The sequence below is a fragment of the Puma concolor genome, chromosome C1 (assembly GCF_028749965.1).
Source record: "Puma concolor isolate L17-30 chromosome C1, mPumCon1.1.hap2, whole genome shotgun sequence".
Taxonomy (NCBI): domain Eukaryota; kingdom Metazoa; phylum Chordata; class Mammalia; order Carnivora; family Felidae; genus Puma; species Puma concolor.
The window spans coordinates 135,456,796-135,477,289 of NC_141674.1; the positions used below are offsets into that span (position 1 = coordinate 135,456,796).

Here is a 20,494-nt window from a genome sequence, read left to right on the forward strand (position 1 = left end):
TTAATAGTTAAATAAAGCCAGCACAAAGCTGTGGCATCAATACCAGCCACTGAGACAGAGCAAAAATCAAACTTAGAGTTTGAGATTATAACCTATAACCTCAGTCTTTGAAATTAAAGTATGAGAACAGATAAGCTGGCGATAGAAGGTTGGAGACACTCAATTTAGAGGAGGAGGAATAGGTCTGAATGGCACATACACTTCCCCTCATATTCAGCTCTGAACTCAAGCAGGACCTTCAGAAGGACCAAGAAAGAAATGGGCAGCTCTCTTCGGGGGGCAGTCTGGGTGTTCCTGTGCTCATTGCTTTTTGCCAGAGGGAAAAGCCAGAAGACCAAAGAATTGTGAGAATGATTCTTCTTGTGGTAGCTCTGGACTCCTAGGAATTAGGAAGTGCCATAAATCTCGGGAGAGGGGCTGTTTGTGCAAAATTCCCAGCCCACATTTCAGACTCCAGGGGTTCAGATGCATTTTGTTATGTTCCAGAAAAACAAGCAAGCTTTTGGGCCACACCTCTCAACCAGGCTCAAATTCTACATCTTCGTGGTTTGTCCATCATTCAAGCTACCAGGAATGCTACCTAATCCACAGTTTGCAACTATTTTTAACAGGCTCATCTGCATTGTTAAAACCTGCCTGTATTTTGGCAGATAAACCAGTCAACTCTGGAAACAGTGCTGGTCTCTTAGATTTCTTTTTGGAAAGTGTCTAAGATTTATAGTGGGAATTACTCATGACAGCTGCATTCTTTCCACTGGGTTTAGACCACCATTTGGTCTAATAACTCCTAATTGTGTGTCTATCCTAGTCTAAGCTTCCTAAGAGAAGGTGGGAGGTGGAGGAGAGAGACTTCTTAAAATTTCCTACAGCAATACCCAGTCATCTCTGTCAACGGTAAACACTGTTTTGAAACCTAAGAAGGTCAGTTGAAGATGAACAAATAAATGATATTTCAGCGAACATGGATTTCTTCAGAGAGTTTTTCATAACTGCCATTAATGCCAGTCTGATAAAAAAATAAATAAAATAAAATGACTCAGCTTCACCATGTTTCCACAGTATTTTTATCATAACAAGCAAAGTTCTTGTCAGCATTCAGTCATAGCATTTTCTTGAAAGAAGTACCTTTGAAAGTGATTTTTCTCCAAACTTCACCAAAGCGCAGCATGGGTACCTTGAAGACATTGCTCATTTCAAAATCATACGAGGTCTAATTATATTTCCAAAATAAGTAGTTTCCAATCCAGCAAGGATAATGTGGTCATGAAAAGGATGTCCAAATCCACCAATTTACATTGGTTTGGTTTGGCATAACTTTCAAAGTTCTTGGAGCAAAAAGAGGATGGCACGTGAATCACTGCAATTTGGGTAATATTCCCAGGACTTTAGGTTTGCCACTCTGTGAGGCATTCAGAGGGAAACTAATCAACTTCAAGACTGTACCTATGTAATTTATAACTGCTAAAATTCACTGATATGTTCCAGATTATTTTGCAAAATGTAATACCCTCCTTTTTAATATGTACTTTGTCATTTTCACTCTATTTATGTAATTTAAAAAGTATGATAGCAGGGGAGCATGAGCCATTTGAAGCAGGAGCCACTAATGTCAGAGACTGTTATCCTTCACAAGATATATGGTGTTGATATCTCTGACTCTAAAGGGCTTGGAAGTTGTGTCAAGTTAGATTCAAATTGCATCTAATATGTTTTGCTTTACTCCCTCTTACTTTCTGGTTTCTATCTTAAGCCACAAAGCAGTTTCTCTGCTATGACTTAGTTCTCCAACCACAGTGGTGGCACTGGTCTGAGTTATACTCCCTGTCTCCATCCTCAGCCCTCCCTCCTTTTATCCCAAAAGAAAATTGGGTTATTAATTTAGGATGAGGCTGCTTTGTTTAAACAGTATAGTGTTTTCCAATTGCCCAAGCGTAATGTATCCAACCCATACTGTTCTTTCAAATGTTTTTGATTACTGAACTCAAAAAAAAAAAAAAAAGTATAAGAAAAAAACTTCTACTAAATATGAACACCAAGGGAAGGTACTTCTTATGTTGTAACTTTAAATTTCTAGAAAAGGAAAAGAAAGTTTTGGATATTGGGGAACTTCAGTAATTGAAATTCAGTTATAACCCTAGACAACACGTGCATTTACAATAGCATATAAAATAATTAGAAAAGAAGTTGAAATGTGCTTGATTTTATACCTTGAATAAAGACATATGCATATTAAAGTAAGACATGTAAGGTTCTTATTTGAATTAAAAGTTTGTGCATTCAAGTAATACCGACCTCTGATTAAGGTCCAAAACAAAAATTAATTTAAAAAGAAATATATAGTAAATTTTCTCATTTTTATTGTAATAGATGTTAAGTGACATTTCACCATGAATCATCATTTTAAGTAGAGCTAATAGGACTGATTCTTTAAAAAGCATGTGAAGTTTTCTCTCTTGGGGAATGTACATCTGCATGTTGCCTCAATGTTTCTATTTTCCGAAATATTCTTTTTCTCAGATTCTTTTAGAGAAACTGATCACTCATGGGCAAATACTAGACCGCTTTCATTTGGTGAAATTTTGTCTGCTTGTGGTGGCCAGCAAGACGGCATTATTCACCATTCATGGTTTTGAATGACCTTTATCTAGTTCCCAAATCCAAAACTACTACCAAAGGCCCTTAACTTGCCCCCAGCGACATTTTCCTACAGACAATATGGAACCACTGAAGGTGATTTTAAAGAAGAATTCCAAAATATTTTCCCCAATGGATACATGTTCAGAAAAAATTAAATATACCCCGAGAGGGAATACTTTAAAGGACACATTGCTTGAATGTGTAAGTTGTAATATTTTTTAAATCTATCATATTCTTTAAGATTTTATAGGTTAAATTTAAATACTAAACACTATCTAATGACAAAGCAAGAAAAGTAATGGTTAATAAATTATGAAGTTCTGAGTACATACGTATAAACCGAAGACCAATATGGTCAAATACTAACACTAGGAATTAAATATTAGAAAATTTTTAATTAACATTATTGTCACATTTCAATTGTCAAATGCACATTGTACTTAAAAGCAAACAAACTAGAGTAACTTTTGATTAATGGAGCTATTTTGTGCACCAGAAAGAAATAATATATGTGATTTTGATCAATGGAGGGGTCTTAAACATTCATACATACTAATAGATGTCCAACTTCATCGTAATTCCTCATAAATTCATAATTCTCAGGAAGGGACACAGATTCAAGAATTTATTATTAGATTATTCTAGAATTACAACACTTAAACCAATTAATACATTTGCTAACAGCTATTTCATTTTATTGATATTACTCCAAATTGCTCTATAGTTGATTACATGCAAGGGCAAACATCGTGAAAATGAATAGGTGGGCAGAGAGGATTTGTAGGGGAGTGAAAATACTCTGTACGATACTATAATGATGGATATATGTCATTATCCGTATTCCAACCCACAGAATATACAAGACCAGAATGAATCATAGTGCAATGATAAACATTGATTATGATGTATCAGTGAAGGCTCCTCAGTGGTAACAAATGTACCATTCTAGTGGAGGTTGCTGATAATTGGGGAAGCTATGGGTCTATGAAGAACTGGAACCATATGGGAAATCTCTGTACCTTACCTTCAATTTTGCTATAAACTTGAAACTGCTCTAGAAAAATAAAGCCTTCAGGGGTACTGGGGTGGCTCAGTTGGTTAAGCGTATGACTCTTGGTTTTGGCTCAGGTCATGATCTCACAGTTCGTGAGTTTAAACCCTACATCGGGCTCTGCACTGATAGTGAGGAACCCACTTGGAATTCTCTCTCTGCCCCTCCTGTGCGCTGCCTTTCTCTCAAAATAAATAAATAAAATAAAACTTAAAAAAATAAAATCTTAAAAGTAGTGAATAATGGTTTTGAATTATACCATCAGTACCAGCATTGCAGGGCTCATGGGTGGTTCAGTGGGTTAGGCGTCCAACTTCAGCTCAGGTCATGATCTCCCGGTTTGTAAGTTCAAGCCCCACGTCAGGCTCTGTGCTGACAGCTCGGAGTCTGGAGCCTGCTACAGATTCTGGGTCTCCCTCTCTCTCTGACCCTCTCCCACTCTTGCTCTGTCTCTCTCTCTTACTCTCAAAAATAAATTTTAAAATGTTAAAAAAATTTTTTTTAAAATACCAGTGTTGCAAGTTATGTTATTCTATCTTAAACTACTGATGAAATATTATGCATAATGGCAGAAATGCTCCTACTATAAAAGAGATTATTTCATGTCAGTAAAGAGCTTTACAAAGCCCTTATTTATGTTATGACAATAATTTCTACCAATTTATTTAATACTTATGATTGTGAATTACTGTATTTAATCATGGTGCTATGCCATTTCCCTAGAGAAATAGGGAGATAGGTGGTAACCTCATCCCTGGCCTCTCTGAGAGCCTGGACACATCACTAAATATACATTCTTGACATTAAAATTATGTTATCAATATTCCTTAAGGAGTGTAATAGTGTTTTGGTAAGTGTTTCTCTTTCTATTTTCCTGTTTCCTCATTTTTCGATAACTTGGTCATGGAAATAACTAGATGCCATAAATAGATGTGTGGAAAACAAGTGGTTGATTATCCAAATCCACAGCCAGGATAAGTTATTTTGAATTATAGACAACCAGTTTTAAAACAATCTGAAACTAATTTCACCATTTTGTCATCGAAAATTTTTTCTTTATTTTCCCTACATAACAGAACACTCCCTTTACCTATAATACACTAGAGATTATCAGGCTAATGATACATCTGGAATCGGATTTTCATTCTGTAGTTTCAAATAATCAGACCAATGCACCTTACCTTATAGTGATTATAAGAAAAAGAGAATGGAATGGGATAGGATAGGATAGGATAGGATAGGATAGGATAGGATAGGATAGGATTAATAGAATGGAATGGAATGGAATGGAATGGAATGGAATGGAATGGAATAGAATAGAATAGAATAGAATAGAATAGAATAGAATAGAATAGAATAGAATAGAACAGAACAGAATAGACTGGAGGGAGGGAAGGAGAAAGAGGAAGGGAGACTTCACAAATGCCTTGGGTTATTTTCTGTTCAAAAAAGAGCAATAATGTATATGTAAAGGTTCTTCTCCTGTCCACCACTAGTTTAATTCATGCCTTTTCCTGGGGAATGAACCTTAACTACAGTGTCAAATCCAATGCTACCTATTGGTCTTCTATGATTCAACTAGACTTAAATTTGTTGATGATTAACTATGACTGAATTTTATGATTAGTTTGTTGAAATTAAACTATTAAGATTGCTTGGTGTAGAACAGAAATTTGTTTTCTCTGTGAGGAAGGGATATTTCGTGTTGATTTACTATTTCCTTCCTTCTCACATTTATTAATTTTTTTCTTTTATCCTTTCAGTTCTTTTATGGACAAATATAAAACATGCCCTTTTATTTTCAGGTCTAGATGTTGATGGAATATACCGAGTTAGTGGCAATCTGGCGACAATACAGAAGTTAAGATTTATTGTCAACCAAGGTAAGTGATTTCTTCACTTCATTTTTCTCAGTAGTTTCATCTCTAACGATATTTCAGACTCTGTGCTGTATGTATTATGAATCTATAATGATAAACACTTTGAAGAGAACAAGAGAAAGTTGAGTAAGCAATTGTCACCAGAGAAATAACAGATAGCCCGCTTACTTGGAGATTAATAGACAGAAAAACCAACTAACAGTTTACGTGAAATGAATAATTAGTGGAAAATGGCAAACTAAAAATTAAAAAAAAAGAATAATAAAAGGGTAAAATAAAGAAAAGTAACCTAGCTTTGAAAAATGCTACTGGCATATAATAAACACTTAATCCATGTGGATAAGTACTTGAATAAATGAATGATGGGAACATCAAAGTCAAAATAATAGACGTTAGAAAAATATGTAATAGGTAAGTAAAAGAATTAAAAATTAGGAAATAGATGTATCATCAAAGAATTACAAATGGAAACAATAATGAGATACTACCGAACGCCTATCGGGATGGTCAAAGGCTAAAACGCTGGTAACACCAAGTGCTGACAAGGGTATGGAATCCCCATTCATTGCTAGTTGAAATGCAAAATGATACAGATACTTGGAAAGGCAGTTGGTAGGCTCTTAGGAAAATGTATTTATACCATACTATCCAGCAATCGTGCTCCTTGGTATTGACCCAAAAGAGTTCATAACTTGTGTTCACACAAAAGCCTGTGCACAAATATTTCCAACAGCTTTAGTCATAATTGATAAAACTTGAAAGCAGCCAAGATGTCCATAAATAGGTGAATGGGTAAACAAACTATGGTACATTCATATAATGGAATACTTTTTGGTGATAAGATGAAATGAGCTATCAAGTCATGAAAAGACTTGGAGGACCTTTAAATGCATATTGCTAAGTGAAACAAGCCATTTTGCAAAGGCAGTCTACTGTACTACCCCAACTATATGACATTCTGGAAAAGGCGAAACTGTGGAGACCATAAAAGATCAGTGGTAGCAAAGGATGTAGACAGAGGGAGGGATGACTCATTGAACACAGGGGAGTTTTCGGGCCATGAAACAATTGTGTCTGATATTATAATGGCAGATACATGTCAGTATATATTTGTCAAATCTATATAATATACAACACTAAGAGTGAACCTTAATCTATAGACTGTACTTAATAATAATGTATCAATATTGGTTCATCAATTGTAACAGATGTACCACACTAATGCAAATGTTAATAATAAGGGAATTGTGTGTTGGGGTGGAGGGTAGAGGGGTATATGGGAATTGTATATATCCCACTCAGATTTTCTGTAAACCTGAAACTTCTTTTAGAAAAAGCTATGAATTCTAAAAAATAAAAATAGGAAATGTTACAGGAAACAAGCAGACCCAAACATCGTAAGTTGGTTAAGAAAAGAAAAACTGGTCAAAAAATCTCTATACATCTTAAAAGTTAGGATTTGAATCATCTTTGTCTCTTCCCCCATTAACCAATAGTAGCCCTAGGGTGTGCATAAAGGGAGGTCTTAATTAATGCATGTTGAATAATGTTTGTGTATATGTGTGTGTTGCAAATAGGAGAAGTATTAATACAGAGAAGCATTAAATCCTCCAACAGTGTAATTTGGGTTGAACCGCCCTTTTAAGAGTTGAATGCAATAGTTCTGGCCAGTGGACACATGATTCTTATTTCTGAGAATCTTTGTAACTGAGAATCTCCTCAGCTCTGTTTGCTCACTAATGTGAACCTTTGTGTTTCACAATTACTCTCCTTCTGGGGTGGGGGGGGGTAAAAAACCCCAAAAACAGAACTAAGCTTTACCTCATTTATTCATAGTGGCCCCATTGGACTGAACCAGAATGCCCCCTCTGTGAGTAAAAATTGGATAAAAAAGCCCTAGCCTCATTTTCGTTCCTGCTTATAACCAGCTAAAATCATTCTTTTAATATATTTCATACTGAAGCCATATCCTGATTGGGATTCTAGACAGCTGGGCAACACATTTCTTCTACAAAGAAGAAATCTCAAAACAGAAGCCATGCTAGAAACAAACACTAGTTGCATTTCCTGCCTTTTAAAAAAATTATGCTCAGCAGTTTGAAAAGGCAAAAAAAAAATCTGCAATGAAAATATGAAATCTGTCCATCTCATCTTTTGCAATCCAGACTTCAGCGTCCTCTGAGGCTGTGTAGCTGCTCATGTTTCCATGAGAGTTGACAATGTAAAGCTGGACAGAGGCCTGAGTTGGTATCTGGTAGCACAGAATTGTCAGTAAACTGTCTCCCTGGTTTATAGCACTGTCACAATGCAGCATGCTCAACACAAATTATGCTACATTAGGACCTTTGATACTGGCGATTTCATCCAAGTTGTGTTGTGGAGGTTTTGAATTAGATGATAAAAGAATGCATATACCGGTCTGCCTCAAAATTTTGTTAATCAGATTATCCTTTGAATGAAATCTCTGGAGCGACCCCATAACTTTGGTGCTAACGTCAGACCTTCCCATCTATATGCACACTGATCTCTGACAGCAGAGCTGACTTAGAAGAGAATCAGTGCTGGGTACAAAGAGGCTGACTATGTACATTGTAGCCTCCTTTCTGTGTGTGTGTGTGTGTGTGTGTGTGCGCGTGTGTGTGTGTGTTGTGTGTGTGTGTTGTGTGTGTGTGTGTGTGTGTGTGTGAGAGAGAGAGAGAGAGAGAGAGAGAGAGCAAGGAAATAAAGTGGCAATGAGTGATAGATAATTCCATGCAAAGCATAAAACGGTATGTGAAAGCAATGCATTCTTTTGTATTCAAAGATGGAACATACATGATTTTGGCATAGTCTCATTGTATTAACACCTTTTATTTCCTCCATGTTCACATTCCACAATGTTTCTTATTTAGATGGTTCTAAATATACATTTTAAAAAATGAACAAGTCCTACCCACCATTAGGCTAGACAAATGAAAACTGATTTGGGGATTTTCAAGAACAGTTCAATTGCAATTTATGTATTTCACTAACTTTCATGAATGCTATAATCATCAGCAATTCTAAATACACCAGTTGAATGATTCAATTTGTTTTGGTTTTCTGTTTGACTCACTAAATCAGTAGGAATTGGATACCCTCATTATACTTCCAGATCAGATGGCATACAAGTTAAATTCAAAGTGATCTCTTTTGAAAAGCATGTTCTAATTATAACTAGTAATGTTGATAATAATAATTATTATTATTATAAAAGTAGCTAACATAGTTTCATAATTTATTATATGCCAGGCACTGTAGTAAAGTGCTTTACTTATACCATTCAACTTAATCCTTTCTACCATCCCACAGAATAGGAATTATTATTGTTCCCATTTTAAAGGTGAGGAAACTGAGGTTCAGAGATGTCAAATAATATCCTAAGGTCATAGTTCAAGTAAGTGAAGGAGGTGGGACTAGATCCCTGGTCCCTATGACTCGGAGCCTATGCTGAAAACCACTATTGCCATTGAGCATTTCACGTTCATTAATTGTTGATTATCTTCTTATAAAAGCGGATATCAGTCTTCATGCTACACGTCCTTGTTACTGACTTTCTGTTTACACCTGCTTTCCAGTATTTGTAAGTGACAGGTACTGCCATAGGACTTTGACTAAAATAGTTCAAGAAAGAAGGGTGCCTGGGTGACTCACTCAGTTGAGACTCTGACTCTTAATTCCGGCTTAGGTCACAATCTTGTAGTTCATGGGATCAAGCCCCGTCCAGGGCTCTGCACTGAAAGCGAGGGGCCTGCGTGAGATTCTCTCTCTCAATCTCTCTCTCTCTCTCTCTCTTTCTCTCTCTGTGCCTCCCCCGCTTGTGCCCTCTCTCTCTCTCTCTCTCTCTCTCAAAATAAACAAATAAACATTAAAAAAAATAAATAGTTCAAGAAAGAAAAATGTCTAGGAAATTGCTGAACATCACAGTTATGAAGAAGCCTGGCATTGCCATTCTCTGTAGGGCTTTACATATCTGTGTTTGGACCAAGAAGCTACTTTAATCCAATATTCTGATGTTGCCTTCAGCAGTCATTGAGAACTCTCAATTTACTGGGCCATCGGTGCATGAATAAGCAGTGCTCTGCCTCGTTTGTTGTATTTGGTGACAGCTTTCAATGACATTTTGCTGATGCAACTCTTACACTCTATGAGAGCATCCCCCAAAGAAAACTGGTCCATGACCTTAGATGTCAGCCTGTCACCAGCCTGTGACACTGTGTTGATTCTTCAGAATGATCTATAACCTGATGGTTTTCTTACATGGGGGTACTTTTGCAAAGGACCGACTTCAGCATTAAGAATGCTGCATAACTGACTTGAGAACTTTTGAAAGTGGGTCTTGGAAATCTCACTTGGTTGCATCCCCTCCTCCTGACATCAACATTCTGGTTTAAGCCGCCCATCTAGGCTGATTTCCCAAACTCCAAATTCAGCTCAGACGCTCTTTGGTACTACTTAGATATTCTTTTTCACTCTCTAAAAAAAGGGACAAGAAAGACTGGCATCCTTTTTGGAAAATATTGACTATGAAGCTTCCCAAGCCCAAGAGCCAATGGGAGAACCACGAAGCACTGGGGGAAGAACTGAGTGGGAATTTTCCAGACTGGTGTTTCTTAGTACCCAGTAACAAATATTCTCTCTAACCATTTCTTTGAACTGGAGGAAGTTGCTTCCCACCAGGATTTTAGACATGTTTTCCATATATAGGAAAAAAATTTAAAGGAAGAATCTTAGGGACACCCTCCTTCACTTTTTCACACCCAGAGGAACAAAATATATAAATGCCATAAATCTACGTGGCCAAGAATCTTAATTGGGTGTGTGGGTGTGTGTATGTGTGTGTGTGTGCATATGATTGTGCGTGTGTGTTGTTTCAAATGGGAGACGGGTTTTTTTTTTTTCCCATTAATTTACAGTCTTGCACTTTGCATATCTTTATTCACCCAGATCTTATTGGCATAATAATCCAAATTAAACATTGGCTTAAAGAGATGAATTTGCTTATTTTGAACATGCTAAGAATAAGCTCCATTGAAAATAAACTATTAGAGAAACAATTTCATGTTACCAACTATATCTAAACTACTTTTATATAGATGTGTACCACAATGCCAAGCAAAGCATTAAGTTTAGAGCTACCCCGTGCTTTTCATATTATTTGCAGCATCAAAAATTGAATAAAAGAGGAAACAGAGAAAGGAAGTGAACAATTGGCAGTTCTGTTCTTATAAAATAGCCCTTGTATCAAGTCCATTCACTTTTCTAGTAAGTGCGTTTAGATTGCCCTCTTATTATTTTTAAAACGAGGTATTTCCTTAAGCCTGCTTCGCTCTGACTGCCAACCACAGCAGCAACAAAACAAACTGTTACTTGCTTTATCCCATTCTGTAGGGTGGTTTTTCGGTAAGTCAAATCATTGATATTGCACCTTTCTGGCCTCCATGTGACAAGATTATCTTTTAACAATGATTTATTTTTCCCATTAAAGCTGAAAAGATGACTTGATCATAAAAGGGCTAGTCCCTAACATCGTTCAGGGCTTTGGAAACTTTCTTAGACCTCATTTTTCAGCTACATTGAAGTCTGGGAGCTCAAAGACCGTTGATGGCGAAGCTTGTATTGCTTTCTAGCTGCTTAAAAAATGTACTGTCATTAGTAAATAATGCTGAACAGAAGTAAAAACAGTAAGCTCTTCCCATTCATGTATATTTATATAGTCTTTAGTCTTTACGCAATATTATGTTTTAAAAGATGTTATTTTTAAGTAATCTCTACACCCAGTGTGAGGCTTGAACTCACAATTGCAAATCAAGAGTCACATGTTCTCCCAACTGAGTTAGGCACCCTAGTTTTTACACAATATTCTAATAACAACTTTATGAATACTTCTAGTATCTAAAATACACAAATTCGGGCTACTTATTTTAAAGCAAAATTATATCATCCATTTATAATGAGTTATATTTTATCATTTATTACCTGCCAAGCAATAATGAGCTGACCTAATGCTGTGGTGAGATAGAGGCAGAGACCAGCCAGTGGACAGAGAGCACCCGGTGAACATCAGTGGAACTGCTGCCTCTTGCTTCTGAGCTATTTGTTAGTCTAACGGAAACAGTTTTAACCCCTTTGAATCTCAAACTCTTCACTTCCAAAATGGGAATGATAAGGAAAACGCAAGGGCTTTAAAAGCTCTGAATCAGCCAAGTGACATTCAGTGCTAACTTTAAGATGTTAGATGAAATCAGATCACTGCAACTTAGTCTTCTTAGGACAGTCATGATACTAAATATTAATAATCAAGTATGGTTTGGGACTTCCACCTGATTGGATTTTCTTTGATGGCATTAAGATTCTTTTTCTAGGAAGAAATATCAAGTAGAGAACAGCTTTGGAGACTCCCTGCCATCCAATGATTTGTCTCACTAGCCAGATTCATAGGACTTTTGGGTTCCTTGACACAAAAGAGAAATTTAGTTTTATTTTATCAATAGGCTCTGGGAATCACCAGATTCCAAAAGCGTAGCTTCAGATTCATGGGAGAGGTGAGTGAAGTCTACCAAAATTTTAGTTCTTAATTCTAATTATGGTTTTGCCACGTAGATTTGGCAATTGACACCAGAAATTAAATCAGTCAGAGGTATGTAACTACCAATATCCGAGGATATTTATAAAAATCAGCCATCATAAATCATCATCATCACCAACAGAATTAAGTAGTAAAAATTAAAAACTAGTGGGGAAACACACCAAGCTTACTTCTGCTCTTAACTATACTTGATATCACTGGTTGCTGACACTGACTGTATTTCAGAATTGTATTAGTTTTCTACTGCTGCGTAACAATATTAATACCAACTTAGCTGCTTATAGCAGCACACATTTATTATCTCTCAGTTTGTGTGGGTCAGAAGTCTGGTCATGGATTAGCTGAATCCCCATAAAGTTACTCTCAAGACATTGGCCAGGGATGGGTCCTCACCCTGGAGGCTCAACTGGGGACAGGTGGACTTTCCAATCTCACATGATTATTAGGATTTAGTTCCTTGTGGTTTGTTGGAATTAAGACCTCAACATTACTGGCTGTTGACCAAAGGCCTTGTGGACCTCTCCATAGGCCATCACACAGCATGACAGCTTGTTTCATTGAAGCAGCAAAGGAGAGGCTAGTAGCTAAAGCAAAAGTTATAATCCTATGTAACATAATCATGAAGGTTATATATATCCCATCACCTTTGGTGCCTTCTGATAGAATCAAGTCACAGTTCCTATCCATACCCTAGGGGAGGGGATTACACAAGACATAAACACAAGGATCAGGCGATAATTGAGGGTCATATAAAGTTTTTCTACCCCAAGAATCAAGTAGGGAGCTTTGAAAAATAAAGATTTGGGAACCCAGTCATAAAAACTCTGGTATAAAAAGTCTGGGGTTGAAGCTATAGGTATTTTCTTTTAAAAGAAAACCTCCCTAGGTAAGTCAAGTGCATCGCCGTGTTTGGGAACCCCTGCACAACATCCAGCTCATTTTATTCTGGTTATCTAGTGGAGACGAGACCCACAAGCCATAAAACGTACAAGGTTTATATTTGAGTAAGGCAGAAATAGACTGTGAACTCTTTTTGTTAACATAATTTCTAATGATGAGAGGTTTTCTTTTTGATTACTGATTGATTTAATGATGTTCACTAGCTTTTATGAACTCTGAGTTACAATTTAGAGTATAACTAAAAAATGCCACAGATGTCACATGTATGTTAGTAGCATGATTTAAATTACTGATCTATTTTTTACAACTACAACCGTTTTCCAATGTTGTAGATTCTAGAATGAATCAAAAAGGAAAGATGTTTTCCCTAAGGATTTGCTTTAAAAATGAAGGAATAAATAATATTTAAAAATGTAACTAAATGATGCCAATGCTAGCATTTAATTGAGAATCTACTGTATGGTGGGTATGGAAAATTAAACTTAGCTGTCATTCTCATAAAAGTTTGCAAGGTAGATAAACTTTATTTTCCACATGATTTACACATGAAAATTGTAATTCAGAAAGATTAAGTAACTTTTCTAAGACCACAATATTAATATGTTTTGAAGCCAGACAGTGAATCCATTTTAAACTTACTCCAAATAATGTATCGCTGAGTCCTGGATTCAATTTACCATGGGGGAGGGGGCAGAGAGACATGTTCTTTTTAACATCAAAGAATCCAAACCACTTGTTCTCATTATAATACTATACTTTCTTGGTGTCCTGTCTGTGTAACTCTTTTATAAGAGAAGATTTCATTTAAAGGATCCTTTTAATAAATAACTCCTAACTGCCTCTGACTTCATCAGGAGTAGGAAGTTCGATTCATCACTGTCTCCCCAATATAGCAAAGTGCCTAATACTGTATGGGGGCTAAATAGAGACCTGTTCCTATAAAATAAAATAAGAGAATGATGAACTTCTAATACAAACCCACTCTATGTCAATATATGTTGATACATTGTGTTACGTATTCTTGGGTGTTCCGTTCATTGTGTTCCATTTCTTGGGTGTCTCGGTAAAGAAAACTCAAGCTATGTTAGATTTCCTCCCAGACTGTTATAAACGAGCATTTAATTTTAGACTGGATAAAAGCATCACGGAACAGAAATGAAGAGTTTAGAACCCTGTATCCCCTTCTCCTACCTTCATATAACAAAGTTTGAGGAGATATGACTTACTCTTCCTTCACAAAGTATGTTGTCAGCAATCGGGCAAGTCAGGAATGATATTGGCAGCTGTGGTATAACTTGGCTTGCCAGCTTAGCTCTCCAAAATGTTGGGAATGAGCAGGTAGACAGAAAATCCGTATTGGATAATAGCAATGAGATGATCGCTCTTGTTAACGCCATGCTCTGAATTTTGAATTTTGAAAAAAATGCTTTTGTTTTTGTTTTCACACAGGAAGTCCCTGTTGCTGGTAATTTCAGCTTCTGTGACTCACATATATTTATCTAGCACCTCTTTTCCAAGTTCTCTGTGTAGTTTAGAAGCATTTTCTAACAAAAGTGTGCTTTAGGAGAAAAAAAAAAAGTATTCTTATCACCTCGAAGCTGCTTCTCAAAAAGGAAAAGTAACAGGTGCAAGGCCAAGAAGGAACTTTTTCAGGTTTCCATGCAAATCCTGAAGATAAGTGTCCAAAATGTACAAATGTGGGGTTTTGAAGCAATGCTCAAATGAAAATCAGAATGACTTAGAGACACGTAGATTTCCAAACACATTCTCTTTTATGCTCTCACATTCGTGGGCCCACTGGAGGGAGTGGCAGGTATCCTGTCAGCTTTCCTCTTTTCTGAGGGTCCCAAGCACATCAGGATCAATATGAAACTGAGAGGTCAACTCCGTAAAATATGATTTTAGTTTGTACATCATCCTTCCATTGACAGACACTTACAGAGCTCTTATTATGTGCCAGGCAGGCAGCATGCAGGATTCTGGGACTTCAGCAGCAAACACAACACATGGACACAGAGCCTGTATTTCCATGGCTATTCTAATCCAATAGCCAAAAAGTCTGGTGATTTATTCAGTGTAAATTGGCAAGAAATACTAGGATCTGCAGGCTTCACAGATTCTTTTCTTCCCAGCTCTCTGATATCACCATGTACCTCTCTTTTGCCTCATTATCTTCTAACCACCCTGGTTTCCTTCCTCAGATACATCAAGCTCATATCCTTACTAAGACCTTGGCTTTTGCTCCTACCTACCTGATATGTGCTTCCTTCAGACCCTGACAGGGCTTTCTTTTTGACACTCAAGTCACCTCGTCAGTGAGACTGACACATCTGAAACACGTGCCTCTACCCTACCCACCCAGTCACTTGCCACTTCAGTGTCTTGTTTTATTTTCTTCAGAACATGTACTATCTGAAACTGCCTTGCTTCTTTGTCTGTTGCTTCAGTGCCTCCCTCCCTCCTCTCTACTGCACCTCTATGTGAGTAAGACCTTGCTTGTTTTTGGTCACCTAAGTATCCTCAGCTCTCATGGTACCTGGAACATAATGGTCTTTAGATAAATATTTATCAAATCTGAATGGATTCAATAAGAGAATGATTAATGAATAATGGTGGATGATCAGTGATGGTTGGAAGAAAATCTTTAGAATTTGAGAGTTTCAATGAACAGTCCAATGACCCGTCTACTTGTCCTCACCTCCCACCTCTACTTGAAGTCACGATCTGACTGTCCAACACGGACCACACAGGAGAGGCTTGGCGAAAAGAGGAGGCAGCTGTGAAGCTGGAAGACCTGAGCCAGCCTGACAACCTGGTTCATTAGGCCAAGAAAGATGGTCTGAGGGAACAATGGATGACTCCCAAACCCCAGTGGTACTAAGACCGTGTTAACAGGACTGTCACCTGCTTATGTGAATTTCCAGTCTGATCCCTCTCAGTGCCACTGCTTGTTGCCAAAGCTCTTCCAGCTCCATATCTGTCTGCCTAAGGGCACCTCAGGCTCAGATTGTGAGTGACTGCCCTGCTCTTGCTGTGACTCAAATAAAGTAACACAAACTGCAAAGTATATGAGAAGAATTAAGAAAGGAGCAAAATTCGTTTGAAGAATAAAATACAGCTTTAGGTTGCCGAAGGAAAACTTCAAGTAGGGATTTAGTAATTCAGCATTATTTGCTAAAAACTTACCATGAGCCAGGCTCCCTTCTAGGTACTGAGGAGAATTTGAGGGGATCAGGCTGTGGTGGAGTGTAATTTTAGTGCAATGAGATTGCTAATAAGCAAACACATGTGATGCTTATAAGTCATGTCAAGAATCAAGATAGTGAGGGGTGCCTGGGTGGCTCAGTCGATTAAGCATCCGACTTCAGCTCAGGTCATGATCCTCTGGTTTGTGGGTACGAGCCCTGTGTTGGGCTCTGTGCTGACAGATCAGAGCCTGGACCGGCTTCAGATTCTGTGTCTCCCCCTCTCTCTGCCCCTTTCCTGCTCACACTCTGTGTCTCTCTGTCTCTCAATAATAAATAAACGTTTTAAAAAAAAGAATCAAGATAGTGATGCAATAGAGAATAACTGGTGAAGATAAGAGGGAAGGTCGTTAGATTGGATGGTCTGGAAAGATCTCTTTGAAAAGAAGCCATCTGAGTGGAAACCTGATCTGATCGGAAGGAGAGAAGCATGCAAAGATGTGAGGGAAAGCAGAGCAGGCAGAGGGAAACTAGTGCCAGGGAACTAGGGCTTGTGTGAAATCAGGGCACAGAGGTCAGAGAAATGGGCAAAGCCAGTCCGGTGAGGCCCTTGTAAATGAAGATGAGAAGTTTTGCCTTTCATTCTAAGTCACTGTGGTGTAGGAGGGATAGTAATCAGGAAATGATCTGATATTATTTATGTGTTTGTCTTTAATCATTCTGGCTGCTATGAGAAGAATAAATTTCAGAGGGCAAGAGTAGAAGCAGGAAAACAGTTAGGAGGTTGTTACAATAGTTCAGTGAAGATATAATGGTAAATGATTTCTGTGAGGTAAACTGCATATCCCAATCTGTCTCATTTTCCGTGCGCCTCTTTGAACCATTCTTTTTTTAGGCAGTAAGGGGCAATGAGAACACTGGCTCAGGAGTTAGAAACCCAAGGTCAGTTTCCGTATGACCTCTTACTAGCTGTGTTGTCGTGCCCAAGTCATTACTCTCCCCAGGGCAATTTTCTTATCTTTAAAGGAAGATAGTCCATTCTCTTGAAATGAGGCGATCAACATGACACAATGACTACATTGCACTGGAAAATGCTACACCACATAGAAATGGAAGTTCTATTGAACTATGTCCCTGAGACCCATCCTAATGGAGACAACCATCGTAATCAAATGATATGTACAGGTTTTTTTAAGTAAAGAATATTTGATAAAGGACTAATCTTATATGTTCCTTGGATTATTTAAATATCACTCACATTTTCCCTGGATTACCCCAATTTAGAGGAATTCCTTTCAAATACTATGCTTGTACTTTCGACTACTCAATGCACAATAATCACATTATTATTACTATATAATTGATATATATTATTATTACATAATTATCATGAATATTATTATATATGTGTCATATAACATTAAATTAGGTACGTAGCATATCTTCTCAACACACTGGACACTGCTAAAAAGCAGAGCTCATATTTTTTAAGACCGTCTGTCCTACATTACTTCAAAGAATATCATACACCCAATAGTCTCTACACGTTTTAATTAATTTATTGATTAGGTCCAAGGTTGAGCCATTTCCTTCAAAAAGGTGAGGCATTTTCTACATGCCAGACATGAGTCTCAAAAGGACTAGTTTACTAGGCATTGCTGAACTCTGTTTCCAAAACATTGGCAAGAATGCATAAATGCATAATATGTTAAGACTAGGTACTGGTCATTTTTATTATCTTTTTTTCTAAATTGTTTCCTCATTTCCTACAATTAGCACATAATTACTTTTGAAAAGACATTTGTTTTAGAGAACTAGGTGAATCTTCTTTAAGAGAAGGACAAGAGAAGGTTCAGTTCTCCAAAGCACTTTTAAGTGCTGACTCCCTAGATCTTTATAAGAAAGCTATCCACTTCATAGAAGAACACAAGTGCCTATGAGTTTAAATGAATAGCTGAAAGTTGCATTTGTTCATTCAGCGTATCTTTCAAGAAGGCACTATGTGTCTCGTGGTAATCTAGAAACAAGCTGGAACCAAAGCCTAGCTATACTCTTTCAACAATTGTTCTCCATCTTGGGGACACTCAGGGTGAGCAGGGTATCCAATAGTCTGCTCAACATAATGTCTGTAAGATTCTAAAGGGCCCACTGGAATCATTTTGTTTAAATAGCAGTCTTTCTTGCTGTTTCACCGTCTCGTGTTTGACGTTTCTCCAGATTGTTTGTCTTTTTGTGGCCTCCTCTCTCCCTGCTACATTTTTCCTTAGTGAGTGCGCTGCTGTCCCTTCTTATTAATCTGTTCCTTCCATGTTCTGACAGCCATCAAGTATTCCCTTACCTGTCTTTGCTCTTTCTTTGAACTCTGTTGGGATTCACTGTCCTATCAACCAGCGGGACTGGAGTAAGTATGTACAAAATTATTTCATTGGTTTCAATGGAAGGAACAGCATATTTGTCTTTCTGAGTGAGAGGTACACCATTGCTGGTTTTGCTGATTGGGAAACAACACAAATCACATGATTCCTGGAATAAATCTCAATAGGAATTAGCTTCTTTCCTACTCTCTTCACATACCATGTGATACCTGTGGTTTAATACTGATTTTCATCTATTTTGCACTGTATCTCACTCCCTTTCCCAACCATTAAGTGCTGGAAGGTGAAATGTACTTCACAGTTGCCTCTGGATTCGCCATCACATCCACTGTGTGCCAAGCGCCTCATAGGCCCTGTTATTTCAGCCGGGAGAAATGTGTGCCTCGGCAGCAGCATTATATGTTTTGCCCTCAGAGATCTAGGTGACTTGAAACTGGGTTCAGTTATCAATCAAAGAGTGCTTCTGAAGCTTCTCAGGTCAGTCTGTCCTTACACCTGACACCTTCAAATGTTGAGTCTTAACGAACCCACTTTCTCCATACTCAGACCTAAAGCACCCATGTTCTCCATTCCCCCTCTCCCTCTCCCTTTTCCCTTGCCTTCCACTGGACTTTATCGCCCCCATCTACCAAGGGTCTTCTCTCAAGATGGCACTCTGTTAATCTGAGTATATTAGATCATGCTCTCTTCTCATCCTGGGAAGTATAATGTAAGGGGCCTTCTATAATCAGAACAGTAGTGAGGATATCAAGTTTTTATATAAGACATTTCAAAAAGTAATGTTGACCCAGCTCAAATCACACCATTTGTCTAACTATAAAACTAGCCTTTGCCTGAAATTTTCTTTTTATGACTCAAGAAAATGTTGTATCTTTCATATGTTTATTCTCACTTCTGAATTAATGTAGCCTTCATGAATGCTAAAGCCAGGTATCTGCCCTCATTACTAATCTGATTTCCTAGGAATTCCTCCTAGTTAAAAATTTTTGGAAGATACAAAACACAAAAGGCCATATAAAGAACCACTAAAAGACTTGAAAAGCGAAGTATACTAGCTAGATAAATTCAAATCTCCAAATTACAAAAATGGAAATCCAAAAATGGAAAACATACTTCTAGATATCTTTATCTGTTTCTCAATTTATACCATCTTGTGTGTTTATAGAAGAATAATATTCAGGTACTATTCACTTCACTAGGATATGAAAAGAAAACGTTAACTACAGTGCAGCTTCCTGACTCAAAAGTCTGTAACCGGTATTAATGAACTTCTAAAATGCTAATTTTCTTGCTTACCCCAACAGAAAGACGCCTTAAAGCAAAATCTCTCATTTCTTATCTGCTAAAAGCAATGTGTTTGCATCCCTTACAAAATAAAATGGTTGAAATAGGGTTTTTGAATGGTTTAAAGTTTCAAGGACTTGTTCACAGTTATTCTTATAAAGAAAAGAAATTTGTAAAATCACATGCCTTAATGGTCCCTTTGCTAGAAAATGGAAAAATTCCCAAATATGTTCCACTGTAGGAAAATCAAAAATAACATGCAAACTACAAATATGTTGGCCAATTGAGAATATTTATTAACTAAATAATTTAATAATAAAGAAAATGCCTACTTGATTAATTGTTGCCGAGTAAAAATTACAATAAAACTGTCTTGATCAGTGCTTTGCAGAAGCGCCATTACTGTCTGTGCAGTTGTTTAACAAGGATTTAATTGGAAAGATAAGTGAATGCACATTTAAAAGTATTGTTAATTTGCTTTATAATCACCCCATCCTTCACAGTATTGACAGCACAAGGCACAAACCCCTTTCTGTTTTACAAGTATTATTTTCCATATGTGCACAATAAATTCT

At 37.3% G+C, this 20,494-nt stretch overlaps 1 protein-coding gene across 3 annotated transcripts in view; it reads left to right on the top strand.

Annotated features, from left to right (window-relative positions):
• ARHGAP15 (Rho GTPase activating protein 15) overlaps positions 1-20,494 on the top strand; it is a 617,790-nt gene that overhangs the window by 411,810 nt on the left and 185,486 nt on the right. For all 3 annotated transcript variants that reach the window (XM_086718493.1, XM_086718494.1, XM_025912351.2), the window contains one exon: positions 5,494-5,571. In XM_086718493.1, coding sequence (XP_086574619.1) covers positions 5,494-5,571 — 78 coding nt within the window. The remainder of the gene's footprint in view (positions 1-5,493; positions 5,572-20,494) is intronic.